General features: G+C 40.8%; 1 protein-coding gene across 5 annotated transcripts in view; it reads left to right on the top strand.

The window, feature by feature from the left end:
• The window catches only part of KIF16B (kinesin family member 16B), a 301,049-nt gene that overhangs the window by 191,132 nt on the left and 90,316 nt on the right, over positions 1 to 19,601 (top strand). For 3 of the 5 annotated variants that reach the window (XM_053926360.2, XM_053926359.1, XM_045194719.3), the window contains 4 exons: positions 12,076 to 12,108; positions 12,453 to 12,506; positions 13,996 to 15,354; positions 19,072 to 19,224. In XM_053926360.2, the coding sequence (XP_053782335.1) occupies positions 12,076 to 12,108; positions 12,453 to 12,506; positions 13,996 to 15,354; positions 19,072 to 19,224 (1,599 nt within the window). The remainder of the gene's footprint in view (positions 1 to 12,075; positions 12,109 to 12,452; positions 12,507 to 13,995; positions 15,355 to 19,071; positions 19,225 to 19,601) is intronic. The other 2 variants (XM_024559335.3, XM_045194720.2) reach the window with 1 other exon arrangement.

Below are 19,601 nucleotides of genomic sequence, written 5' to 3'. Positions count from 1 at the left end.
TTAAAAAATAAAATCAAGATCACATTAGATGTACAGTTCTTTATTTTGCTTTTTCTTTTAACATTTTATTGTGAACTTTTCCCCATGCCATTGAACACACCTTATTTCTGTGTTTATATCATAATGTAACTCTTGCTTAATCATTAAATACTTTTTGGGAATATTTCCTTTTTCACATAAATTGTTGATTATATTGCAATTGATCCACTTACACAAATCTTTCCCACTTGGTTATTTTCTAACCTAAATCTACACCCCCCCTGAATTCTTTATTTGACAGGAGTTGCAACAAGGAGAGGAATAAAGAAAGAGAGGTCCGAGAGAGAAATAAGGGAAAGGAAGGTTGGAAGTTCTAGAAGAGAAAAAGCATGACAGTGCAGACCTGGGAGGGGGCAGATGGGCCCAGGGAGGTATAAAATGTGTTCCCAGACCTCCACTGAGCCTTAGTCCCATACGTGGACGCACATATCAAGCATTGCCAGTTGGGCACGTTGCCATTCTGTCTTTCATCATGCGGTATCATCATTAGTACAGATATGTGAAGCAAACTTGTGAGCTCTTCCCTTCAACCATGTATCCTCAAGGCAGAGGAACTGCATGGTACATTATAAGTCTTTTTTGCAACTTCAAACTTCCCTTTTCTGGTCTCTGTGTTCTCTCTGCCTACAGATATGCACAGCCTTTATTTATTTATTTATTTTTAACTAACTTCTCCTTGGGCTACCCAGTGTAGATCCCACCAAACTGTTTTGTCAGAATCATCTACCATGTATATTTCCAACAGTATGAGATTGCTTACATAAATCATGGAACATCTCTATTATAGACTTACATAATATCATGCTATGTTGTAGAACAACAGTTGATGATCTGGGTTACAAAACAGATTCTGTTGTAGATTCTCAGTGTTGAGTGTATGTGTATAGCTGTGAAGGCTGAAGGCTGTGTACCACGATGGGGTGTTCATGGTGAGGGGCTTACCTCTTTTTTTCTACATTTGTAGAAGTTAATTGCTTTCATCTTGAGATGGTGGGAAATGCCAGAAGTTGTTATTTCTTTAGGCAAAGAGAGTACTGCATTGATTGACACCATCTCCTCCTCCTTCAATTATTCTGTGACTGTGTCATTGGTCTGGCCCTGAGCCTCATTTCACTGACTTCAGAGCACTATCCATAACATTCATTGGTTGAACACTTACTATGTGTCTTGCAGATGGCCCTCCGTATACATATAGTCAAGTAAGGCAGGGCTCTGTCTGCATTCTGTGACCTGTAGGGTCCCAGGTGGTCTTGGCCCTGGCTCCTTCTTGGGTCAAAATTGTCCTCATAGCATCACTCCCCCCTGGTTCCATCAGCTCTCACCATGCTGGCCTTGCTGTGTTCCCAGCATGCCATACACATCATCTCCTGGTCATGGGTCTGGCTTCTCCCTCACACTGCCACCAGATATGTCCTCATGGTCACCCTCTTCCTTCATTCATATTTTTTCTGAATATCCCTTCCTCTCCCCACTCTCTTTCCTGGATTCATTCTTTTTCATAGCACTTATCACAAAACACACCAATTGTTAGTTAGCTGTTCCCCTCACTATAATGGGAAGTTTATGATGGCAGGAGGCCTCTTTTGCTGCACCAAAATGCCCAGTACAATACCTGGCATATTGGTGATCTGTTGAGCAGAAGAATTAGTGAATGCGTGAACCACTCACTGGGTCCCGTGCCTTGCGCTCAATGCCTTGTGCAGAGGACTGCCTAGGGCAGTGAAAGGCAATGTTACCCAGAACAGTGCCTCCTTTGACATTCTGTACAGTTTAACGTCTGGGTTCTATTTCTTACTATTTTCCTTTATTTATTCAAAACAATGGCCAAACAAGGTTCTCTGCTGCTTCCTTTGCTTGTATCTTTTGTCTTCCTTCTCCTATTTTTTCCACTAGATTTTCCCCCAATTTACCCCACTCTCTCCATTGTTATTCGGTCCATCTGTCCATGCCCAGCTCAGACAGTAGCTCTTCTGGAAGGCCTCCTCTCTTTCTGCTGCTATAAACACCCTCCCTCCACCTCACTGCCAGTTGAAAATGGAAGTTTCATGGTGGGCTCATCACATTCTGTGTGATTGATACACATGTGTATTTGATTTCACTTACTTCACTGTTAAGACTGAAATGCACCTTGTCCATCTGTATTGCCCTCAGAGTCGGATACGTAGTAGGCGCTGTTGAAGGTTTGTTGGGTATGTGGCATGCATCGCTGAAGGAGGTGGCAGGAAGATTGCCTGTGCTGCACTGTTCTGTTTGGTCCAACAGGGAGAGGTACAACTTGGGATGATGAATTAATCTTTAACTTTTGGAAACTTGTTTCTGGGGTAAAAGTTACCGTGGTTTGGTTGAGGAGGTAAGATGAAATTCAGAGTTGAAGTAAGGATGGAGGAGGGGTAGGAGGAGGTGGGCTTTACTACTGACTCCTCTAAAGAAATCATCTTGGACTTCTCTCTAAAAGTCTTCTGGCCTCCATCTCCTGTCCTGTAAAGTTAAGGGAGTGGGGAGCAGGATGTAGGGGTGTGTGCTGAGTTCAATGCATGATCTCTTGAGTCTGCATGTAATTCTGCCTGTGACCCTATGGCTTGATCAGGTATGTCTCCATTTCCTGGATTTAATATGTACTCCTGGCTCTTTATTAGAGCAAGTTATACCACTGTTAGGAGAAGTAGGCTGAAGAGAAACTCTATTAAAATGCTTTGGTATCAAATTTTACTATTTTTAAGAAAATGATCTTTGTTTCTTTGAGCACTTTCATTTACAATACAAAAGGCTTAAGACTGGCTCCTGGAAAGTCTTTAGTGAGTACTCTTTAGACCGGGGATTTGAAAGTTTATTAGGAAACCCCTCCCAGAGTACTAGGGATATTTAAGTTATAAACCCTGACTTTTACCTAAATGGGGTTTAATTTCACAACCTGCTAGATTAAATTGCATTGTGAGACCCCCATCTTGATACACACACCTCGAATTACACTTGCTTGCAATTCACTCTACTATAAGATAACCTGATGTGTTACACCATGATTTGGGGGGAGGGGAAGAGAGAGACAGGCAGCGAGTGGAGTAGCACTTCTAGCTGACTCTACAAAGTAGCTAGCTATTCTTAGCTTTCTAATGAAAGTTTACATGGGAGCTGATGGACATAGGAACAACTGCAAGGCCCTTCCGTGAAGAGTTGGCATCCAGATGAACAGATACTTCTTCCTTTCATGCTTTCCTGGTCCTCCCTTGGGATAGTAACTGCTTTCTGCTCAGCCTTTAAAGAACAATTAAAATGTCAAGGTTCTCAAGGTCAGGGAGGACCTGAGCAAACTCCAGCCTCCAAATTCATACTTTCTCTTTAGTCTTTAAGGTTCCTTGGGATTTACTCATTCATAAGGGAACTTGAGACTGATCATAAGTTTCTGAGGGTGGTAGGGTGGTAAGAAGGTCAGTCATTCTGGTCTAAACTATTACAGAATCTATCGTGGTCCAAACCTAATCCCTCATGAAGGATGAGGGAGAGATGAACCATCTTACACTGACTTCTGGTCTTTCTTAGCTCCTTTCCATCTATCCTGTACCAGAATCTGGACTGGAGTGTCACCCAGCACTCCCCAAAAGAGGCTGGGAGTTCTTTAAAAGACGACATATACTCAATCAGACCAGCTACATAATTAGCAGGGCTCAATACATAATGAAATATGGGGCCTCTTGTTCATATATTAAGAATTCAAGATGACAACAGTAGAGCATCAAGTAAATGCAGCATCCTGTGCATCTTCATGGATTGCACACCCATGAAGTCATTTCTGTATTTGATTACAACCTGAGTCACATAGGAAAAATTCAGGCCTACCCACGGACTGAAATTTTGTCCTTGCCTGTTCACATATGCACTTTAATTTTCCATGTAAGGGACTGCCTGACCTTCAGCTCACCTGCATTGCCAGGTGAGAACTCCTTTCCAGTCATATTGTGGTCTGGAGCTCAGCTTCTATTACCTTCTTGCCCACCCTCCTTAAAGCTGCTGGCTCTGGTGTTGGCTGGACTTGAGGAGACACTGTTCTTCGTTTAGAAAGTGGAGTGACATCAGAGTTATAACACTAGTCACCATTGGGACAACACAAGGACTCAGATATTTATGCTTTTAGTGCATTTAATTTTTGTTGTTGTTAATCATAGTCTTAATTTCAGTGCAATGGGGCAAACTGAGAAATTTCCACCCCTTTAATTTTCACTTCCAATGATAACAGGAATATAAATTGCATGATGTGCAGTTATACCTAAAAATGCTAGATATCTTTTAATGCAAAAACAGCCATTTCTTGTAAAACTCATTTGTGTGCTATGCTTTTTGTGTTGGACCAACACAATATATGTAGTTCCAAATGTCATTTTAAAATGCTAAAAACAGCTGCGAAAACTATAACTTTTTGTAGTTTTCCTTTTAACTGTCACATTTAGGAAATTAGCATTTGGGGCCAAGTTAATTCCAGTAAAGTAAGATAGTGAATGACACTTATGGAAAATGAAGCCACATCAAAATACAAATACAGTTGATATTTTTTCCTTGATATTAACACATTAATATTATACAATCTATTGAGATTTGTTATTTGAAATAATTACCATTGATAATAGAAAGACGGGCATTTTAAAGTATGATTAGAAAATATATATTTTACAGAAGTTATAAAGTACCAACAATAGCTTATCAGCTCATATTTAAAATATTGTTCCTAACTTTTTAATTGCAATACTCTCCTCAGACTGTTTGGGACTTTATTTTATGTTAAGACTGAGCATCCTTATGGTTTTCATTTTGTTTTATTTATTTTTTACTCTATTTTTGAGGAAATGGGAGTCGTTATTTATCAAGGAGCATATTGCTTTCAGTAGAAAGCAATCAGATATTTTTCTTACTTAGAAAACAGGTAGCAGAAATGAAATACTTCTTCATTAAGAATTAAAATGGGAATCTCTGATTTCTTTTTTTAATAATTTTTTTCAATTTTTCAATCGCAGTTCACATACAATTTTATATTACTTTCAAGGGTACAACATAGTTATACTTTCTTGACTCAGAACTTTACATTTCAATAGATGCTACTGTTTTGGAGGGATCAGAGCTGTGGCCTCATACATCTGAGGTTGGCAGCTACCACTGATCCAAAATACTTTTCCCTTCCCTATCCCAGTCCCATGTTCTGAAATGAAATCTCCCAGGGAGGAACCAGTGAGCCCATCAGCCCAGAGACTCCTGGGTCTTCCCCTGGTTGCTGTCAGGCCACACTTTCTCTGACCTGTAGACCACTCCTAATCTCTTCATGTCTGGTAATCTGCCTCTCCGATGCTTTGCCTCTCCTCACAGTTGTCATCTACTTGCTTTCCAGGCATTTCCTTCAAAGCTTTACCATCTTTCTAAATCCTAACTTTATGACTCCCTGTGGATAACTCATTCTGGGAACATCTTTGATTTCTTACCTTTGCCTGTAAGTCTTGTGTTGTCCCCACTTGCTTACCTTTTTAATCAAGTCCTCATTCCCAACACTTGAGCCGTCCTTTTCCTAAATGCTGGATGTTCCTTTGATTCTCCTTGCCAGAGTCCCAGCTATAACCACTGAACTGTCTTTCTGACCTGAAACTATAGCCATGCATCTAGGCATCTCAATTCAATGCTGTTAAGAGAAAAACACATCAACACAGAGATTTGTGCCTCTGTAAATTGATGGTCTCTAAGTTTGAATGATCCCCAGTCACCCCTTTTTGCTTGTTTTCCTTGTCAGTTCTCTTGCCCAGTGGCCTCTTTACCTGTTACAAATAATCTCTGTGCTCTTTAAGCCTCTAAGCCCACCACTGTTCCTCCTCAATCTTAGCAGAGGACCTTGATTCTGACCGCATAGAGAATACAGAAGTCCTAAGAGAACAACACCATTAAATCTCATGTCTGCTTTACATTCATCCTTTCCTCTCCTCCCGTTTCAGTGGCTGAACTGTGCTTTTGCCTTTCTTAGGCTACCTTCCTCTATTAGTACTATGGACCCTGTAGGATTCATAGCTAATATTTATTAACAGCTGATTTCTCAGTTTGTCCTCTCACTGGATCTTCTACCCTATAGGGACTAGTGTCATTTGAGTCTATTTTTAGATAAGGAAACTGAAGCCGAGAGAGGTTGAGAACTTGTTCCACAGTCACAGAGGAGTCAGCATTTGATCTGGGTTATGCTAATTCCAGAGCACTTGCTCTTAGCCATTGGTCCATCATTTCTTCTCCTACACATCAGGGTCCCCTGAAGTATCTATAGCCTCTCCCCAATTTTTTTATTCTCCCTTTCTTTTGGTTTTATATATGAGGATTTATTAACAAATACACACATTTCTTTCAGTTACTAAAATGAGCATCCGTCCTCCTAAAACTACTACCTCCTCTTTGTAACTAAAATTACTAGGAAAGCTCTCTACCCTATCTACATACTCAGTTTCTACTTTCCTCCCATTTACTCCTCAGCCCACTGCAGTCTGGCCCCAACCCACAAAGGTTACTCCAAAGTCACTGGTGAGCAGCTCCATGTTATTAAATTCAATGAGTTCTCCTTGGGCTCTATCTTAATTGACATTCCGGAAGCATTTCATGCTACCAATTCCTTCTTTCTTGAAACACCCCTTTCCTCTGCTTCCTTATGCCTATCCTTTCTTGGTCTTCTCTCTCTGTCTTTAACTGCTCATTCCTGCCTTGTTGGAAGGACTGTCCTTCTCTGCCAGTTGCTGCATTATCTGTGGACTTCCATACTGTACACTAAGCTCCTTTATTCTCATTCTATACATATGTCCTGGATAGCATCATCTACTCTTGTGTTTTCAATTTCTGTCTAGATGCTGGTGAGTTGCAAGTTTATCTCTATCCTTGATAAATGGCCTGACAGCCAGATCTTTGTATCCCTTGCCTTTTGGACACTCAATTTGGATGGCCTTCTGGAATCATTAGATACAACATGTATAAAGTTGAGGTTACCTTCTTAAACAGGATAGAGAAGAGATTAAAATTATGGGCTGTACAAGCCAGCAGGTGGGTGCCATATCTGAGACTCTTATCAACCTGGCTAACACTGTTTGGTTTGCCCTGGAGATCCCCTGAGCCTCTGTCCCACTCAGCTTACTGGCCCATCCAAGCTGTTAAGAGCGACTTTTCCATATGAATGGCTGGTCTTGACTCATGCTTCACAACTTCCTAAATCTTCTCAAAGAAACAACAGCTGGCCTCAGTGAGCCCCCAACCACCATACACCTCTTGCTAAGTGGTCCTAGGCATGGGATCAGCTGCAGCCAGACTAAATTCACAGCTTGGCTTTTCTTGTGAATCTCCAAGACCAGCAAAGTAGCAGCCATCTCAGATTGCTTTATAGCTCATGCAGGGTGGCCCTGGGTAAAACATAGGTGGGGGCTGACCTTGGCCTGTACCACCCAGGAAATGCCACAGCCTGTGTACCCATCTCACAGCTACATACCACATTGGAGCACCACCACCCTTCCCCTGCACAGCTGGTCCTCCACACAGGGTGGAGGTTGGTGATCCGTGGTCACAGCCAGTCCTTATAGGTGACTGACCTGGGTAAATCCTTCCCATTGATCTGCCAACAGCAACCAAGGCTCAACTACAAGGGGAGGGTGTACTCAGCACACACAAAGGGGACTCCTTGAGTACCCAGCTTGAATTTTAGGGTGGCTGTGCCACTGGAACCTACAGGACATCTACTACACTAGGCCAAGCTACCAAGACAGGGAGTCATAGCAGCTCTACCCAGTACATAGAAATAAACACAAAGAAGCTGCCAAAATGAGGAGACAAAGAAACATGGCCCAAATGAAAGAACAGATCAAAACTCCAGGAAAAGAGCTAAATGAAATGGAGATAAGCAATCTATTAGATGCAGTGTTCAAAACACTGTTTATAAGGATGTTCAAGGAACTTAGGGAGGACCTCAACAGCATAAAAAAAGATCCAGTCAGAAATGAAGGTTGCGCTAATTGAAATAAAGAACAATTTACAGGGAAACAGCAGTAGAGTGGATGAAGCAAAGAATCAAATCAAAGATTTGGGACATAAAGAAACAAAAACCAATCACCACAACAAGAAGAAAAAATAATCCAAAAAAAAATGGGGATAGTGTAATCAGCCACTGGGACAACTTGAAGTATTCATATCATAGGGGTTCCAGAAAGAAAAGAGAAAGAACAAGAAATAGGAAATCTATTTGAAAAAATAATGAAAGAAAACTTCCCTAATTTGGTGAAGGAAATAGATGTGCAAATCCAGGAAGCACAGAGTCCCAAACAAGATGGATTGAAAGAGGCCCAGACCAAGACACATCATAATTAAAGTACCAAAGTTTAAAGATAAAGAAAAATCTTAAAAGCAGTAAGAGAAAAGCAGTTAGTTACCTACAGGGGAGTTCCCATAAGGCTGTCAGCTGATTTCTCAAAAGAAACTTTGCAGGCTAGAAGGGATTAGCAAGAAATATTCAGACATGAAAAGCAGGGACCTACAGCTAAGGTTGCTCTACCCTGCGAAGATATATCATTTAGAATCGAAGGGCATATAAAGAGCTTCCCAGACAAGGAAAAACTAAAGGAGTTTATCATCACCAACCCATTATTATATTAAATGTTAAAGGGACTTAAGAAAAAGATCAAAACTGTGAACAATAAAATCGCAATAAAAATACATATCTATCAACAATTAAATCTAAAAAACAAACTAAGCAAACAAGAACAGAGATAGAATCATGGATACAGATAGTGTTTTGATGTTTGTAGATGGGAAAGAGGTGTGGGGGAATGGTTGAATAGGTGAGGGGTTTAAGAAGTACAACTAGCTAGTTAGAGTATAGCCATGGAGATATAAAGTACAGTACAGGAAATGGAGTAGCCAAAGAACTTATACGCATGACCTATGGACATGAACAGTGGTGTGGTGATTGCCTGAGGGAGTGGGAGTTTCTGGTTGGAGAAGGGCAAAGGGGGAAAATTTGGGAAACTGTAATAGCATAATCAATAAAATAAAATTAAGAAATTATGGGCACCAGAATCAATATTGGTTCTGTCATAGGTAATACGGGAAATATATCACACAGGGCCATTATGAGAGTTAAATACAAAGTATTCAGAACAAGGTATAGACTGAATCTTCAGTGGATGTTAATTAACTGCCCTCACCTTCACCACTGTGAGTGCTAGCACTACTATAGCTACCACTGCTACTTCTCCCCCTTCCCCAACTGGCTCCATCCATGGTGCTCCTCCTTATCTTAGTGGATCATAACAAGGAGAGGCAGTTGTTATGGGCCTAATATGTGCAGATTGTCTACAGATATTTTGCATGTGTTATCTCATTTGATCCTGGCTACAATCCTTTGAGGTAAGGCTTGTTGTTTTCTTCAATTTCTATAAAAAAGTAAGCATCTAAGGTTAAATAATTCATTACAGTCTCACAACCACTAGAATTTGTAAGAGGTCACACTTGCTTACTTCTTAGCTCAGCTTCTCTGTGTACCGCCTTCCCACCTTGTATGTAACCTTGCCAGAGAACTGCGGGTCAGCTTCCTTTCTCATCACAACCCCCACAAAATGCAACCAATTATCAAGTTCTGTCAACCCACCCTCCTGAAAATCAGAGAATATCTTCTTTTTCTTAATTATCTTAGTTTCTGCCTCCATTCTCTCTTACTTATATGACCACAACAACCTCCTAATTTCCTAAATTGTTTTTTGGTTACTCATATTGTCCCCCTCTCACCTGTTCTCTACAGAACACAGGGTCTATGTATTTTTAAACAACCCTATTCCAAGACACTTTTCTATCATCATCTTTAGGGTCATGTTCAAAATTCTAAATGTAACTTCAAGGCCCTTCGCTCTCCAGCTTCTGGTATCCTATTGAGCTTCATGTCTTGCCACTTCCCCCATAGCAAGCCAAGATTTGGTTATTTTGAGCTTCTCTTGAGTTTCTGTATCATGCACAAGGAAGAACGGTGCAGCTCACATACAGGTTTTCTCACGTAGCTTTCCTTCATTCTACATACTTACCAATTCTAAGGTTAGTACCCTTCTCTGTATAACAGTGTCCCTCCTCAGGCCTGGCCCGTGACACACTTGTGTTTATTTGACTGTCACAGACTGGGAGCCCTCTGGGTACAGGGCCCACATCTTCCTTATAGACTTCTGAATTCTCTGTGCCTAGTCCATTGCTAGACATTGTGCTCATTTAAAAAAGTGGATGCTCAGAGTGTCATTTTAGAGAATTGAAGGTATTAAAACTCAGATTTATGACCTCCTGAGACCATGCAACTCGTTAGCAACAATTATATTTGTTGGCAGTACAGACTTTAGTATCAAATTCGGATTCAAGTTCTCCCTCTGCTACTTACATGCTCTGAACCTCAGTTTCCTGTTCTATAAAATAAGGATGAGAAATCTGTCAACCTGCTGGGGTCGGGGGAACAGAGCGAGGGCATTGCTTGCCGATTGCCCCGCCCAGTGCCTGTACATAGTAAACACTCCTCAGGTGATAGGTTTTCATTTGAACTTGGCTCTCCCAACTTTCAGAATAGCGTTTGCCTTATGACCATGCACTTGTGACATTGTCAGAGCAGTGTCTACTAATAGTCACATTGAGCTATTGTTCACAAAAAATAAAACTGGAGAATAAAGATAATTCCATTAGGAAAATTCTCTGAGTTTGAACGTGTTTTATCCAGGGATTCTTTCTGACTGTATAAATATCTGTAGAGAGATCAAACTGTACCAAAGTCTAAAAAATAACCTACTAGGAAAAATTCCCAAGGTTTGTTCATTGCTATATAAAAGAGAATGATTATATATTGACTTTAATGGAGCCCTATGCCTACTTAGTGAATTACTTATGTACTGGGCTCAGGAACTGGCAAAAACCATGTGTGTTTGTGTGTGTGTATCATTGACTTCTCATGGATGGTAGTGCCTATAATCTACAGATTACTTTCATTTGATAGAAGAATAAATATAACCCTAAATGACAAGTTTCAATAGAAGGATTTAATACTTTTATTGCATATCACAAATTTGAGCATTGCTTTAAAAATGCATTAATTGAAGATATTTTGGAAGCAGGCTGTCGTGGGTTCAAATCCTGACTCCACCATATCTTACCTTTATGACCTTGAACAAGTTCATTCATTTATCCAAGCTTTGGTTCCTATTCTGTGAACTGGAGATACTATTTGCTACCTTTAGGATATGCAAGGAAGATAAAGTAAGCTAACGTGTGAATCACTAAGCACAACACTCATTTCTGCTTACAAAGTCCATTAGCTATCTTATTCTCAATATTATACCAAGTTAAATTGGTAACACATCTATTTGAAATATTTGTTAGCTCATTGTAAAGGTAACTGTGTTCAATTTGGACTTGCACATTATCCAAGGAAATAATTCATGGTGAATTTTTTCATAGTTCAACTTTTTAGATGTATCTGCCATCTACCACAACAGGAAAATGTGTGAATTACAGTTCATGCTGTTTATTAGAAATAGTGAAATCTTGCAGTAATTAATCTAGTGTTTGACAAAAAAATCAGCTTTTGTTATCAACATTTTAGTGAGTTATTTTTTCAGAATTCCCAATGGCTCAGCCCCATTTATTTTGCTACCATTGTGGTAAATCTGTTTCTGATCTATGTAGCCTCATGTAACTACTAGTTAAGGAGGTTTTTGACAAACTTTCTGCCACATAACTATCTGCAAAGTAGAAAATATGAATTTGACTGTTGTTTGCAATTATTACTCATACTCAGCTATTATTAGTACTATAATTATCATGGGAAGTGTGCATTACAGCTAACTCTTTGGAGTTTTAGAGTGTTCACTTCAAGAGATTATTGGGAAATGTAATATTTATAAAAAGACATCAATTTGTGCTTGGCTATTGGCTTTTGTATACCTTATTGCTTTTCTCCTAATATTTTCCTCAGTTAATTCTTTTCTTAATTGATGTCTGTACTTTCTCTCTCTACCTCCCTGGCAGTCTTTTCCCTATAAAAGGACCCATCTGTCTAAGGTAGAGATTCTTCATTTTTATATACTTATCAGTCACTAAACTGCATGGAGTAGACATGCTTTTCATTTAGAAGTCTCCTTTCACTATGCTTTTTCAGTACAGTGGTGTTTTGTTTGTTTTCCTTTCAGTAAAATGTTTTTATTTAGTCTGAATTCAAGCACCCATAAAAGAATGTCTAATTTCTAATCATAGTCATAGAGCAGAGTATTCATTTTAAACTTGCTAATTCATAGTAATGAAAAACCATACTTGAGTCACTGATGCTCTTTATAAAATGTATACAAAGATTAAGAGAGAGGAAAGCTTTGTAGAGAAGTGACTCCTTTTCATTTGATTTTATTTAGACTTGAATTTGAGCGGCAACAGCGTGAAGAACTTGAAAAATTAGAAAGCAAAAGGTAAGCTACATGGGTTACTGAGTTTTAACACTGCTGTAGTTGTGGGTCGTTGTGTTAGTGTCTTAGACTGATTTCATCTGTGTCTGTGTCAGTACCTCCCTCTGGCTCTGGGTCTGTTATGCACACATCTAATGACTCTAGGCCATTTTTCTGTAGCTGGTTAGTTTTACTTCTTGTTTGAATTTTTCAAATAGTTCATCTTCAAATACTGGTGAGAAAGGAGGAATTGAGTTAGTAGGCAGATTTAATACACTTATTAAATTTAATATACCAAATATATGCTTGTTTAAACTTAACTCAAAAATGTATTTTTCTTAAAAATATCAGCTGAGTTTTTAAAAAGCTGAAGGAATGACAATTTCCCTTCCTTATGCCTCCCCCCTTTTAAACATCTTTTCTTATGCTGGTTGGCCATTTGTATTACCCTCTATAATCCACTTCTTAGTATTCTGCACTTCATTTTTTTGTGTGCATGTGTGTGTGTCTGATTTTTTTATTGACTTGGAGAATTTTTATATGTTCTGAATACAATTATTTGATTAAAAAATTTCCTTTTCCTTTTTTCTGTTCTATTTAATAGTCCAAGGAATGGACTAAGATATTGGAGTAGAAACTAAAGCCATAGAAAGTCTACAAAGTGAATATTTATTTTCTAGAATCTGGACTGTAGATATTTCAAATGAATTAGTTTCCAGCGTCATGTAAGATAGGTCCTCGGTGGGTCAGGAGAGGGAAGCCACGTATCAGTGCTCTTACACACTATGTGTTCTTGCTTTGAAGGCCATACCAACCTCAAAATGTTGAGTTAGCACCCAGTGGAGACCATTTGTTCTCCTGGACAAAACATAACATGCAACCCCTGGGATCATGCATTTAAGTATTCTAATGAAGACTGTTATTTTCAGTTTTATGTATTAATAAGCTAATATTTTGGGCCATTTGGTGATTATCATTTTTCCTAAACTAGTGATTAAATGCTAAATAGCATGTAGTTATTTGAGCAGGAACAATGAATTGTCGATTATCTTGACTTTGATATTTGACCCCAATGATTTGAAGACAGCATAAGCATTTTTATTTAATGTCATCTCATAACTGAATTTCTGTTGCATTTTAGCCATTGGGCTGAATAAAATTATTCACATTTAAATTTAAATTGGGCATGGTTCTTTCTCTTTGAGCTCATGGGGCTTTTAAAATTATATCATTCATAACACATTATGCTTATAGACTCTACAAAGAAATGATATCAGAGGCTACTTTGAGAGATTAGGCAAATGATATGAAATGATATGTTGGACAGTTATAGAGTAAAAAAATCAAACAGCCTGCTACTGGAAATGGAAAGGCAAACAGTTCTCCCTCATTTTTATTGTAGTGAAGGGTTTGGCTTTATATATTGTATATTCATTTTCAGAGCATTTCAGGGGAAAGAGAAACATTTGAACACTGTGATCAAATAATGATTAATCAACATTTTGCACTTCAGGAAACTCATAGAAGAAATGGAGGAAAAGCAAAAATCAGATAAGGCAGAACTGGAGCGGATGCAGCAAGAGGTAGAGAGTCAGCGCAAGGAGACAGAAATCGTCCAGCTCCAGATCCGCAAGCAGGAGGAGAGCCTCAAACGCCGCAGCTTCCACATTGAGAGCAGGCTGAAGGATCTGCTTGCAGAGAAGGAAAAATTTGAAGAGGAAAGACTGAGGGAGCAGCAGGAAATTGAACTGCAGAAGAGGAAACAAGAAGAAGAGAGCTTTCTCCGGGTCAAAGAAGAACTGCAGCGGCTCCAGGAACTCAACAACAATGAGAAGGCTGAGAAGATCCAGATATTTCAAGAACTGGACCGGCTCCAAAGGGAAAAGGATGAGCAATATGCCAAGCTTGAATTGGAGAAAAAGCGGCTGGAGGAGCAAGAAAAGGAGCAGGTCATGCTGGTGGCCCATCTTGAAGAGCAGCTCCGAGAGAAGCAGGAGATGATCCGGCTCCTCCGGCGAGGGGAGGTGCAGCGGGTGGAGGAGGAGAGGAGAGACCTGGAAGGCATCCGCGAGTCCCTTCTGCGGGTGAAGGAAGCCCGGGCTGAGGGTGACGATGATGGTGAGGAGTTAGAAAGGGCTCAGTTACATTTCTTAGAGTTCAAGAGAAGGCAGCTGGTCAAGCTAGCCAACCTGGAGAAGGACCTGGTACAGCAGAAGGACCTCCTGAAGAAAGAAGTTGAAGAAGAACAGGAAATCCTAGAGCGTTTAAAATCTGAGAGTGAAGAAGAATTTAGGTTGTTGGAAAAAAATGATGGTAGTGTCACATATGTCACCCAGGTCACTCAAGATTTAGAGAAAATAAAGCCAGCAGAGTACAGGCTGCAATATAAAGAACGCCAGCTCCAGTACCTCCTGCAGAATCATTTGCCAACTCTGTTAGAAGAAAAGCGGAGAGCGTTTGAAATCCTTGACAGAGGCCCTCTTGGCCTAGACAACACTCTTTACCAAGTAGAAAAAGAAATGGAAGAAAAAGAAGAACAGCTTGCACAGTACCAAGCCAATGCAAGCCAGTTGCAGAAGCTCCAAGCCACCTTCGAATTCACTGCCAACATTGCACGGCAGGAAGAAAAAGTGAGAAAAAAGGAAAAGGAGATTCTAGAATCCCGAGAGAAGCAGCAGAGGGAGGCTCTGGAGTGGGCTGTAGCCCGGCTGGAGAGGAGGCATTCAGCCCTGCAGAGGCGCTCCACCCTGGGCCTGGAGATCGAAGAGCAGAGGCAAAAGCTGGCCACTCTGAACAGCAGCAGCAGTGAGCAGTCAGGGCTGCAGGCCAGCCTGGAAGCTGAGCAGGAGGCCCTGGAGAAGGACCGGGAGAGGTGAGGCAAGGGAAAGGAGAGCACGGTGTAGCACTGGTGCCAAGTACACTGTGCATTTCCTGCCTCTCATAGCGAGTCTCTCACTCTTTTTTTAAAGTAATTCTTTGAGCTTTTATATTCTCTAGTACACAGGCAAATACTTATTTGCCTGAGAAAAATACCCCTAAACATCCTTTACTTCCTCCTTAGGAATCTTGTTTTAGAAACATTGGCCTAAAGTTGGAAAGACCACACAAATCAAAACAAAGCCCTTGTCCATTACCTCATTGACTTATGGAATGTGTATGTTTTAATATTTGATAAATATGAGAGACTGGAAACTTACAGCCTTGAGTCCTTCCTCCTCCTCCTTTCTTTGTCCTGGCCTATCTCCTCCCTTCCATTTCCTTCCATTTCCCTCTGTACTCCCTCTTCCCTCTTCTCCACCCCTTGTTCTCCCCTCCCTCCTTCCCTCCCTCTCTCCTTCCTTCCTTCCTTCCTTCTTTGTTTTCTTCTTCCTCCCTACTCAGCTCCCTCTTCTCTTTCCATCTCCCCTTCCTCATCATTGGCTTTGCATCTTCTCCCTGACTAGCCTGAGTTATAGTAAAGCACTCCCCACTGCCTTCACAGATACTGATTTCCACACCCGAGATGGAAGGAAACATAATTCTCCCACCCTGATGATTCACAGTATGTATTTGAGGGGAGGCCCCAGGATTCCATATTTAAAAAGAAACAACCAAACGAAATCTCTATATGTTTCTGAACCCCCAGTAGTATGTTCAAGTATGTTTGATGATTATTTACTGATATTACTGTTGGTGTTATGAAAAATAAAACTAGGAAGTAGCACTATTTTCATGATAAAGGGAGAATATTCTCCTCCTTCCCTATCCCCTATCACTGTTCCCCATACAGTAGGTTCTCAAAACGAATAAATACATGAATTGGAGAATGCTTTTCCTGGTAACCTCGAGACATAATGCCAAGACTCTCAGACCCGAGAGCCCCCTGGTGTGCGTACATCACCTGACTTGTCCTGCACGGGGCTTAATTGCTGGTTCAGCCCTTTCTGCCAAGCTGACTTTGGGCAGGATCTTTCTTCTTTGAGGCACAGTGTCCTCACCCTCATAGGGAGGGGAGGGTGAGACCAGGGGTCTATGCATTATCTTAGTTCCAGACCTTTGTTCAGTTGAGATCTTAACTGTAAGCCCAGGTTGGAGGGCCTGGAATGCCGCCCCCTCCCCAGCATTCCTCCCACCCATAGCCCCTCTTTAGGGGCTGCAACAAAAGACTAGTCATCTGGCCTGTAGGAGCCCAGCTCAACATTGGCAGAGGCCTGGGATCCATGCTAATGTCCAGGCAAGGCCTACTCTGAGGTGTTGCTGGAGCCTCCACCCATTATCTTGACTGAAAAGGTCTGGACAACCTCCTTTCAAATGATCTGCTTATACTGTGGATTCTACTTACAATTACTTTCTAGTAATTCCCTCAGGCAAAGCAGCAACAAGTAACAATCAAAAACCGTAATGCTATTACTTCAGAGAAATAGGTTGGAGGTTTAAGAATATGATTGCAGGTATGTTATATAAATGAAATTGCAGGACAAAACTCCAGCCCCAGGAAATTTGAAGTAGTGGAGGGCAGGTTTTCAATTTGTATCCTGCAGTGTGCAGTAAAAACGCAGTGTAAGCTTTTAGTTTGATGTCCCTGGCTCTCATCATCTGGCTTTGCTCCTTGCCAGTTAGTATTAATACTCTATTATAGTGGATACAGTATCGTGATTTCCATGGAAGTGATTTCCCAATGTCAGCATTCCTCCAGCAACCATGCGAAGGAGGCTTTTAGCGTCATGTGTTTTGATGGAGTAGACTTTTCTAAGACCTAATTCATGCCAACAAATCTGAGCTTTTTGCTCTGGCTGTGATGCTCTTGTGGTTTATTTTAGTTTTTTATTATCTCCCTAGGTTCTCATGGCTAAGCCAGGGCCTGCCAAGCAGCCCGAGTTGACCACTCATGAAATGCACAAGTGTGCAATATTAAATTCACGTGGAAACAGATTGGACAGCAGTGCACTGAACTTGGCTTTGCCTGTTGGTTGCTTTGTGAACAAAATTTAATCCATTTTGTCTTTCTTTCTACTTAATGGTTATATAACCATTGGGGACAAGTGTCAAGCAGAAAGTGGCAGAGCAACAGCTTGAATCTAGGTCTACTTACCTCCCAACTCTGAACCTCTTGTCCGTTGACACAGAGTTGCTGCCCTGGCAGACTGGTTCTTCACGTGTGCGGCAACCCCTTCTACAAATCCTGCTCAGCCTTCAAGGCTTCACTTGAACCCCTTTGCTCTGTGGAGTCATTTACATGGCACCAGCCCTGAAAGATGTCTTTGAGCAGCTCCACTGGGCAACATCTTAATTATAAACATTGGCAGTTACCTACTTCTATTCGGCTCATTTTCCTTATGATCTCTGAGATTCTGTTAATATTGTTCCTGGGTTGTTGGCCCCAGCACCTGGCCCCTAGCATCACTCTTTTATGCACATTGCCTTGTCCTTTGAAAATATTGTATGCTCTGCAAGTGGATGCTCCATAAGGACTTGCCAATCAGTACACAGGTGAAGCACTGAATTAAGCAGGGCATTGCCTCCCAAGGAATCCATGAGTACTACCCTTGGTGACCCCATAATCTCATTTCAACAGTTTAGAAAGTGGCTTTCATGTTTGGGGTGGAGCAGTCAAATTGCTGCTGGAGACATCAGAGAGCTGGTGGTATTATAGTGTGTTAACATCTGAAGCTAGAATCCCTGATTTTTGGATCTGGATGAGTTTAGAGACTAATCTACTATTTCATTTGATACCTAAAGATATTGAGACCCAGATTTCATTAACTTGCCCTAGTTCACACACCAAGTGGGCTGCATCCCCTAGATGAGTCTTGTGTTCCTTGGGACCAAGTTCACTGGCAAACTTGGTCCTGTAGCCTGATGTCTCCAGATTCAAGTACCCTGGGTCATTGGGAAAGCAGCCTTACAGACAAATGACCTCATGTTAGACATATTATTTATCATAAGAAATAAAAGTTTGGTTCCACAGTTTATGGTTTATATGAGTTTCTCGAGACAGCCAGCCTGCTTTCTACATCTCTCATCTTTTTGCCTTTTCTATACTCTCTGGCTTAGCCAAAGTGGATTTCTGGTTTTTGTGGCTTAGCTTCTGTGTTAGTATTGCTTACTCTACCTGGAGAACCCTCTACCATCATCCCCAAAGCTCCAAATTCCTACTGGCCTCTGAAGGTTCAACTTAGAACTGCCTTGTCCTTGAAGGTTTTCCTAGATTGATGGTTTTAAAAAAGACTTCTTTCAAGCTTATATTTCTTTGGTCAAACAAATATTAAGTGGGATCTTGATATGTAGTAAGCAACTGTTTTATTGAAGCCAGGGTAGAGGGCTCAGAATTTGCTTGGAGGATTTGCTTGGAGCACGGTAGAAACATCTTTGCCCTTGATGGTAAAAGTCTCCAATTTTTGGATGCCTACAACACTTGATCTGAACCACTTTTGTGGCCCATTGTCACCTTATACCTTATCTTTTAGGTATGTAACATCTTTTAGAAGGTAAATCTCTTTGCACAGTTTTTGTCTAAATTCCCCATGGTTTCTAAACCAATGTCCCAACCAGTGATGATGCTCAGGAAATACTGTGAATGAGTGACTTCATGTAATTTCCATCTCTGTAGGTTGGAACATGAAATCCAGCAGTTAAAGCAGAAGATCTATGAGGTCGATGGAGTTCAAAAAGGGCATTTTGGTACCTTGGAGGGAAAGGCTGCTTCTTCCAGCTTGTCATCTAATGCTGAAAAATCTCACCTGGTTCCTCTGGTGGATGCCAGGTACTAGACATTATGATACCACGCCTACATTTCTGATGTGGTTCAGAGAGTCACTGTACCTCTTATTGGCCAATTTACATATGGAGGGGTCTGTTAAAAGTGACAAGTAATTCATGACCCTGAGATATGCTTTGTCTCCATCAACTGCTGCCTGGCCAGTGGTGGGTTGAGTTTCGTTTAAAGGGAACCGAAGACCTGAGTACTGGCCAGCTAAATCCAAGGAATGCTGGTCAAGTAGTTTGTGTGAGAAGGTAGAAGTAAAAGATCCTGGGAAACCATCTCAGCCAGAAAGGAGTGATGCAAGGCCAAGTTGAGAGGGACAAAGAAATAGAGTTAATTGAGTTGTACCAAGAAGAAGGACCTATACTGACAGTTAA

The sequence above is a fragment of the Desmodus rotundus genome, chromosome 6 (genome assembly GCF_022682495.2).
Source record: "Desmodus rotundus isolate HL8 chromosome 6, HLdesRot8A.1, whole genome shotgun sequence".
Lineage (NCBI taxonomy): Eukaryota > Metazoa > Chordata > Mammalia > Chiroptera > Phyllostomidae > Desmodus > Desmodus rotundus.
This window is presented reverse-complemented; position numbering and strand designations above follow the sequence as displayed.